Source organism: Arachis hypogaea, chromosome 20, assembly GCF_003086295.3.
Source record: "Arachis hypogaea cultivar Tifrunner chromosome 20, arahy.Tifrunner.gnm2.J5K5, whole genome shotgun sequence".
Taxonomy (NCBI): domain Eukaryota; kingdom Viridiplantae; phylum Streptophyta; class Magnoliopsida; order Fabales; family Fabaceae; genus Arachis; species Arachis hypogaea.
The window spans coordinates 21,838,731-21,848,139 of NC_092055.1; the positions used below are offsets into that span (position 1 = coordinate 21,838,731).

The following is a 9,409-nucleotide window of genomic DNA, read 5'->3' on the forward strand; positions in this document are numbered from 1 at the left end:
TTTTCAATACAAAACGCTAAAACTTTTCCTACACAAAAACTCAAAAATTTCGTAAATAAAGAAACTCAATTTGATATATGTCCTACATAAACCAACACAAAAGTATGCTTTAATAAACACAAGAATCCAAAAATTATGAGTTTTCTTTTTTATGTTTTTTTTTTTCAAAATTTATGTGTTTAACGCAATTTTTTTTTTGTTTTATCTTCAAAGAGGAGGAAGAAAAAGAAAAACATAACTAACATTTATGTGATTTCATCTACAAATTTCTATGCTTTTCTTCAAAACTTCTTGTATTTTTTCTAATGTTTGTTACATTACTATACAAATTTTGTCCCTAAAATTGAAAAAAAAAAAGCAAAATTTTTAATAACAGACAACACAAAAAATTGTGAAGCCGGATTATATAAAGAAAATAAACACACAAAAGTTTTTATTTACATAACATAAAAAATTTTATATATCTACATAAAATATAAATTTTTGCTATACATACACAGAAATTTTGTAAAGAAAAAGAAACTCAACTTATATATATCCTATCTAGATTAAACACAATTATATTTTAATAATAAACACAAAAACCTAATGTTTTTTTTTTTATGTTTCTCTTCTAAAATTTACATGTTTATTATACAAAATTTATGTGTTTATCGTTAAAATATATAAAAAAATTTCTAGATTTTCATCTACAAATTTTTGTATTTTCCTCCAAAATTTCTATGTTTTTTAAAGGTTTGTCATAAAAAAAATCTGTTCTCTAAATTAAAAAATAAAAATACATAAATTTTAGTAACAGAAAATATATACTCTTTAGTAATAGAAAATATACAAATTTGTGAAATTCAACACAAAATAATTACACAGACAAAATAAATTCTTAACTACATAACATAAAAAATATGTGTGTTTATTTCCAAATTTTTCTTATTCTTTTGTTTCTTATGTATATTTTCTCTTTCCATTTTTTATTCATTTCTTTATTCTTCTTACTTTTTCATATTTTTTTAAAAGAAAACGAAAAGAAAGAAAAAAAAAAAGAAACAAATAGAATGGAAAGAGTAAGAGAAGAAGATATATCGAACAAACGAAGGAGATGGAGAAGATGAAGAATAACAGAAATTCAATGTGGAGTACGTGAGTAAAAAGCGAAAAAATAAATATGATTAGAAATACTTGATTAAACTTAATTAAAAAATATTATTTGGTCACTCAATATTTTTTTTTTCTGTATAACATAATAAGATGGGTTTATTTATGGTTTTGTTCGCCAGTAATGAATGGTGGAAGAGACAAATATACATGAAGAGAATTAATTTTTTTTTATGGGATAGATGAAGAGAATTAAATTAATTAATGGCATGTATGTAGGAGAGATTAATAATTAAACACTGATTTCAAAGACAAAGGTTCACATATCCGGAATACATTATCAGCTAGCCCGCACCCTTTATACAACTTTTTAGCACTCACGCAGCAGAATTAATAAGTCAACAATTAGAAAAATATCCACCATAGCTTAGGTCTAATAACAATGAAGAACGTATATATATATATAACATGATATGAGGGTAGGGGCAAAATTAAAGCGTGGAAAATGGTGTCCTAATAATAAAGTGCACATGAAGCATGAGCTATAGCATGACCCTCTAATTTTAATTTGTTCTATCTTGTAATTAATCTTCAAATATACTATAATATGATACTACCAATAATTGATTGATAAATATCAAGTAGAGCAAGCAGCCGCAGCAGCAGGAGGAGTAGGAGTAGTAGTAGTAGTGGGTTCGCTTTTGGGTGATGAACGGTGGTGATGATGATGATCTTGTTTGTTAGAGGCAGAAGCCACCACCATATTATTATTCTTCCTCTTCTCTTTTCTACCGTCTTGTTTCATTTGCTCCTCTCTACACTCTAAACTGCAAAATGCCGTGTCCCCCCTGCAACCACACATCCACTCCTTTCTGATTAATTAACCATATCATACATATATATATATATATATATCCCCATAAGCTAAGTAAAATAGCATGAATTAATTAATTGATATACTATTTCCTATTTTTTATTTAAAGAAACGCAAATAAACAAACCAAAGCAGCTGTCCAGGATATTATTGACAAATAACCAGGAATAATATATGAGAAAGTTTTGGGAGTGAACATTATATATTTAATATTGTAGCCAATATTTAATACAAAAAATATCTGAAATTATTAATAACAAGAATATTTGAAACTCAATTAAAAGAAAATTTTAATCAAAATAGACTAAAATATATGTTATTTAACTCTTACACAACTGAAAAAAAAATATGTTTTAGAATAAAAGAAAAAAAAATATCATTTAAACATCTCACAAATAAAAAAATTGTCATTTTTCCTTAAAAAAAATATAAAATTCAATTTAACAAAATCTTATTTTTAATAGATTTTATATTAGAATTGTTATAATATTGACTGAAATGGTCCGTTATAGAGTTAATTTTCCAGTATTGCTAATAATATATATATTGAGAAATAGCATAAAGTCTGAAACTTGTGGATACTAATAGTAACTTAATTGGTAGTATATACATACACATACCTATACATGTAGATGTCTTGAGCAGGTGTCAAAGGAGATTTACAGAGGCCACAAGTCCGAAGAAAGTGAGGAGTATTGTTGTGTTGTATGACATCATCATCATTATCATGATGAGGGATGATTCCATGATGATGATGATGAAGGTGGAGGATGGTGTTATCATTACTATTGTTGTTATGAGGTGGCATGATCATCATGAATTCCTGATCATCACGGTCTATGTCGATGGCCATACCGCCACTCATGCTGGTGGTTCTCCTTATAACCGCCGCCGCTTGACCACCGCGCTTTCCCACTAACATCTTTCTTCGTTCTTTGCTTGTTTGCTTCTATAGATAGATAGTTCTCTTTGTCTCTCTTTCTTTTGGTGTATAAATTAAAAAGAGAGAGAGAGAGAGAGAGAAGTGAGAGTGTGGAAGGTGATAAAAGAGAGAGTGGTGGGGGGGGGGGGGGGGGGGGGATCAGATCAGAGTGCTTGTGATTTGTGAAGAAGGCTCAAGGGCAAATCTCAGCCGTTGGTTGCGGGGCCTATAATGTCAACATCATCTTGCCCGCGTCACTCCATTATTTGCTTTCTTTCTTTCACTCAAACCCTGAATAATGGGAGCAATTTATAAGGGCAGATAATTACTCAATGATGTTGAGACCGTTAGACCTCAACTCTCTATTTTATGCTTCTTTTACCTCCTATACAGAGTAAATACTGTAAACATATATTATTATTAATTTTTTTTTTGTGACAATTATTAATAAAGTACTGAATGAGTAAAGATTGAAAAAAAATTAAACACAGAAAAATGTTAAAATTTCTATTTTGGTTAACAATCAAACATTTCTCTATTGATTTGCCGAAGTCTTGTCTTATAAAAAGAATGGAGGTCTTTTGGCAAGGATTTTGTCCACTATCATGAAACGAATCCGAGACCAGCACTGGTTAAAGGATGAGATATTTAATTTTTTAAACAGTGATGTTTGGTGAAGAGTGAAAATTATAGTTAATTTTTGAAAGAAATGTGCATTGCATATGATGTCTTTAATTTTTTTTTTTTTATTGTAAAGAGTGCAATCTTTACTTTTCACCTAACTACTATCTTTACCATAATATTACCCAATTTCGCTTGATATAAGCAACAATCTATTATTTACCAACAAATCTTAAATAAAATTCAGATGTACGAAAGATTAATTCTAATTTCTCAAATTGTAATAGTTTGAAATCACTACAAAATAAATTTGCTGCGATAATCCTATACTTAGTGGCAGTTATTTCAACCGTTTCTGGAAGTTGCCGCTAACCATGTAGCTGCACGGTTGTCAAAATGAGGGATTTAATTTTCACATTAGCTTATATGTATCTATTATTATATACATGGTTAGTGAATCAAAATATTTGTTATATATATTGGCTAATAGTAAGAAAGTTTAGAGCAAGCTAATGAAGATAAACCCTAAAATTAATTATAAAATTGTAACACCTTAATTATGAATAAATGACCATTTGTACCCATGAGAGATGAAAACACTGACATTTGTACCCATGAAAGCTCGAAACTAATCTTGTACCCATGATAGATGCTGTCTGTATGACAAAAGTGCCCTGTCTTAGATCTGAGCTTGGTTCGTGGGTTTCCGAACCTACGTGGCACTCCCACCCCACTACCCCCCAAAGCCATATCTGAGCCAACCATTCACCATCATCATCTTCATCTTCTTCACCATCATCCCCATCCATCACTGTCTCTTCCTAGCCACCATAACCTCCATCACCATCACCTCAGCACCGCCACAGCCACCTCCCTTCACCACAACCTCCGGCGACAAAAACACATGACATACACACTAACAGAGGAAATAAGAGAGCAAGGAGGAAGAGAGCAGAGAAACGAGAGATTCAGAGAGTGAGGAGAGAGCACGAGAAGAGATCCGATAGAAGGAGGGTATCGCGCCGTCATCAGCCACCGTCGCGCACCACCACCACTGTCAAGACGCCGAGCTACCACGCAAGAAGAGGGAGACATTGTCACTGTTGCCAACGTCGAGGGAGAGAGCGCGCGTTGCGAGCCAGAGACACAGCAAGGGGGAAGAGGAGCCGTCGTGCTCCGCCACTGTCCAGCCACCATCGCGCCTCACTATGCGTCACTGTCGAGCTTCGAAGAGGGAGAGAAAGTGCGCGAAGATGAGAGAGAGAGGAAAAGCCGATCCTGTCACCACCGCCACACCCAATGGGCGTCATCATCACGGGAGCTCGTTGCCGTCACTATCGGGAGTCGCCGCCGCTGTCGCCAAAACCACTGTCTCCGTTTGTTGCTCAGCCTTGTCTCTGTTTCTGATTCCTCTCTTGTGTGCTGAAATCGCTGCTGCCGTGGTGGTGGCCGTGGGGTTGTTTGTGCTTAAACGAAGCTAATACTGTTGCCGCTCCTTTCCTCTGTTCTTTTCAAGTTTTAGTAAGTTGTCCTTGTTCCAAAACCCTCATTGTTGCCGTTCTATTTTCATGGTTGATTGAGAATTTTGAGACATTATTGCATTAGGGTTATGTCAATACCTTTGCAAGTTGTTCGATGGCATTGTTGTTGCGGGAAGGTGTTGGTGCGGCTAATGCTGCTACTGCTGCTGATTCGATTTAAAGTCGTTGTCGCCGGAAGTTGTGGTGAAGGGAGGTGGCTGTGGCGGTGCTGAGGTGATGGTGATGGAGGTTATGGTGGCTGGGAAGAGACAGTGATGGATGGGGATGATGGTGAAGAAGATGAAGATGATGATGGTGAATGGTTGGCTTAGATATGGCTTTTGGGGGGGTGGGGGGTGGGAGTGCCACGTAGGTTCGGAAACCCACGAACCAAGCTGAGATCCAAGTCAGGGCACTTTTGTCACACGGACAGCATCTATCATGGGTACAAGATTAGTTTCGAGCTTTCATGGGTACAAATGTCAGCGTTTTTATCTCTCATGGGTACAAATGGTCATTTATTGCCTTAATTATCTTAAGCCTTACTTCGCGTTATAAAGTAAAGGTTAATCAAAAGTTACGACAATTCTAAAGCTTATACATATTATATAGAAAGAAGTAATATATTCTAGAAGCCCGATGAAGAATACAGCTCAAAAAAGTATTTGAAAAGCGCAAAACGTATACATGAAGCTACAACTTAACGCACAAGATATAGATATAAGATAGAAAAATATAAGAGTATAATAGCATAAAGATCTAGCCACGGCTCGCGAAGTTTAAGTCGGCTAGCTATATACAGACAATACAGAACTCTAAAAGTTAAAAATAGCTTATACAAGTCTCTCTCTCAAAATAAGCCTCTAGACAAAAGTAAATAGAAAAAGATGAGAGAACTAAGCAAAATAATCAAAAGACTTCAAAACGGAATGGAGATCCTCCGCTCTGTCACCACCAAAGCAATTCACCGAGGTGGGTTGCGACCTGCATCTGAAAAATAACAGCAGAATATGGTATGAGAACCGGAGGTTCTCAGTATGGTAACAATGCCCAGTGATGTAAGATATAAGACTTCGGGACGCCAGAGGCAATCCTAGAACTTCATATCCATCACAAGATTCATCTTAAAGCATAACTAAACATTAAATAGTAAATTAAACCTTAACATAATAAAGGGGTAATCTAACTAGTGAATTTCTAAACTAACAACTCTCCGCTGTCCCATAGCCTTCACCAACCTATCCTCCATGCGATCCCATCGCCACCGCCATCCGAACCTCCTCAATCCCAGTAGAAAACACAGATAATATCAATGCAAGTAAAACACAAGTATATGCATATATGACAAGTAATTCAATTAGGCAATTAGATATGTTATGCAGTTAGAAAAGCAAATTCAAGTTGGCAGAGCAAACAAACAGATAAAAGATGCACATGATGAATACCGGTCCTATAGGCTGTGATATCACATTGGATGTTCAACTGCCAACCCGACACATCACCATGGAGATGTCGCCCTTCGGAATCATAATGGAAACCCCCGAGATATGGTGCTCGGAACACCGTCCAAGATTTTGTGCCTGCACACTCTAGTGATCCGAAGGGATGCGAGCGGGATACTCTTGCCATGGACCTCACATCTCAATGCAAGCGGGATGAACCACCGCCCTTATGCCGCCGCCGCAGGCGGGATCCAACCACCGTCCCTGCCAGACCCATAGCGTCTCAACAATCTCAATTTAAAAATGTTACAGCAGTGGTTTTTTCAAAAATTCATTATTTCAGTATATCAATGATTCATCATTGCAACTCCGAGTCCTCGACTCATCTCAACCACTATCAATTCATAATTTCCATTCTGAACTCATTAGTTCGTCAGTTTCTTAAGTAATATACTATTCTTCTTTCTCACTCCACCAAAAACCCATCCTCAGTACACCAGAAACTTAAGCCTCCGTTCTCTAACTTTTTATGGTAATACCAAATAATTCTGCCCAAGACATTCTCTATGTTTTAACATCCAAAAACAAGCCAAAAAGTCTTAAATATGTGTCACAGAAGTTTACAAGCTTGCTGGGAAGGCGAAATAGTTAAAAACAATATTTTAGTTGTAAAACAGGGCATGTGCGTACGTACAGGGGTGTGCGTGCGCATGCCCAGGATGATTTTAAAAATGTGTGCCTACGCATAGAGGTGTGAGTATGCACAAGTGTAAAATTTTTCAATTCTGTTCGCTCGCACAAGGCGTGCGAACGCCCTCAACAAAATGCACCTTCCAACGTGTGCGTGCGCACAGCTTGCAAAACTTTGTTGGTTGTGTGTGCGCATAGGTCGTGCTAGCTCTCTCAACAGCAAGCCTTCCCCTGTATATACGAGCGCACAGGTTCAAAAACTCACAGGATTGTGCATGCGCACACAAACCAGAAATCACAAATTCTGCAGCATGCACAGAATTCAGATTTTGATACTAAACTTTGAATGATCATAACTTTCTCTACAAAAATCCATTTCCTACAAACTTTATATCCATTTAAAGATTTTCAGTGAACTTTAATTTAAAGCAAATTTCAACAAATTTTAAAAACTGAGACTCAAGTTATGATCCGTCAAAGTTCACTAAAAATCCGTTTTTACCAAAATTTCACAAGGTTCTCAATTTCCTAATTTCACAACCAAAACCATATCAACTCCATCCCACATCAGATTTTTATCATTTGTATCATAATCCACTACTCATATCATATAATTATCAACTCCCAATTATCCATAATTTCACACTAAACCCCTTCTCATCCAATAAACTCATCAACAACACTATATCATTATCAATCTTCAACATCAACCTCATTCATTCTCAATATCAATAATCAACATTATTGACAACATCAATAATATTACTCATCCAAATTCATCATACATCATACATCAACAACATTATTTAACAACCTCAACCACATCAATTCATAATACATCATCAACCAACCAAATTCAACAACCATATCAATCCAAACCTATCCTATGGGTCACTAGCCTAAGTGTCCAGAAATATTATATATTACATAGAGAAAACCAAAACCATACCTTGACCGATTCCCAATATGCCAAAAAACCAAAATTGAACTTCAACAAGCTTCAATTCACCAACAAGCTACTAACTCAATTCCAAAGGCTCCCAAATGTCCAAAGCAATTCCAACAAACTCCAATATTCAAACTAACATAATACATTTCATATAAATCAAGACCTAACACTCACAATTAATCAATTTACAAGGATTCTTGAGAAATTTTACCTCATTCACTGAAATTTGGGATAGAACCCAATATTTTCTTACTAATGATTAGCACCTAAACAACCAAAACACAAATTTTTCTCAAGACCAACACCCACCAAAGTAGAAATTCTTAGGGCAGCAGAAAGGAAGGGAAAATTCGAAATCTTACCTACACAAGTGGAATAGAATTAATGGGCTCGGTGAGAGCTTCGCGTAGCCGCTGACGGCACGTGAATTGGAGCACCGTAGCTCGAGATATGGCGGATTGAAGTGAAATGTTAATAGTGTTTCTTCTCTCTTCTCCCGCTCTTCCTTTCAGCTGGTGTGTGTGTGAGTTTGGTGATGAATGAGCTAAATGAAGCTCATTTAAGTGTATTTATATGGGGCCCGGTCCAATTTGTTAGCGTTTTTAGCCCATTTGGCCCAACTTTGGGCCAAACCTTTAAAATTAATGCCCGGTTTTAAATTTCTAAAATTTTCCTGCGGTTTTCTACTGTTTTTATTTTTTAATTATTCTCGCACGGTACCGAACATACTTAAACTGGTTCGGCCGGTTTGGTTGCCGATTCGCGGTTTTACTCGGTTTTTCGTAGAAAATACACTTTCCGACTCAGAAAAATCTACTGAGTCCAAAAATCATATTTATATTTTCTAATTCTCATCCTAAATTTTTGGAACCTAATTTGGGCAATATTAATTATTTAATCAAATGGTTAATTAGTCGCAGTTCTTACATTCTCCCCACCAAATAAGAAATTTTGCCCTCAAAATTTAGTGATTACTTGAGAATAGCTCGGGGTAATCCTTCTGCATCTCGGACTCCAATTTCCAAGTATGCTCTTCCACTTCTGCTCGCTTCCATGCTACTTTAACCAACTGAACTTCCTTTCCCCGTAGTTTCTTCACACTAGTGTCGTCGATACGCACCGGTGTTACTTGAAATGAAAAGTTCTCCTTCAACTCGACCGACTCGGGCTCTAACACATGAGCCGCATCCGACGTGTACTTACGGAGTTGTGACATGTGGAATACGTCATGCAAGTTAGACAAGTGAGGCGGCAAAGCTACTTGATATGCCACCGGCCCAAATCGCCTCAGAACCTTAA

The 9,409-nt window shown here is 36.1% G+C and overlaps 1 protein-coding gene across 1 annotated transcript; it reads right to left on the bottom strand.

Annotated features, from left to right (window-relative positions):
• Nucleotides 1-1,368: 1,368 nt before the first annotated feature.
• LOC112784781 (uncharacterized) lies at nucleotides 1,369-3,256 on the bottom strand. Its single transcript, XM_025828107.3, has 2 exons — nucleotides 2,587-3,256; nucleotides 1,369-1,940 (listed from the first exon to the last, which is right to left on the bottom strand). Exons 1-2 carry the CDS (start codon nucleotides 2,886-2,888, stop codon nucleotides 1,730-1,732), a joined length of 513 nt encoding a protein of 170 aa, XP_025683892.1. The 5' UTR covers nucleotides 2,889-3,256; the 3' UTR covers nucleotides 1,369-1,729.
• Nucleotides 3,257-9,409: the final 6,153 nt, after the last annotated feature.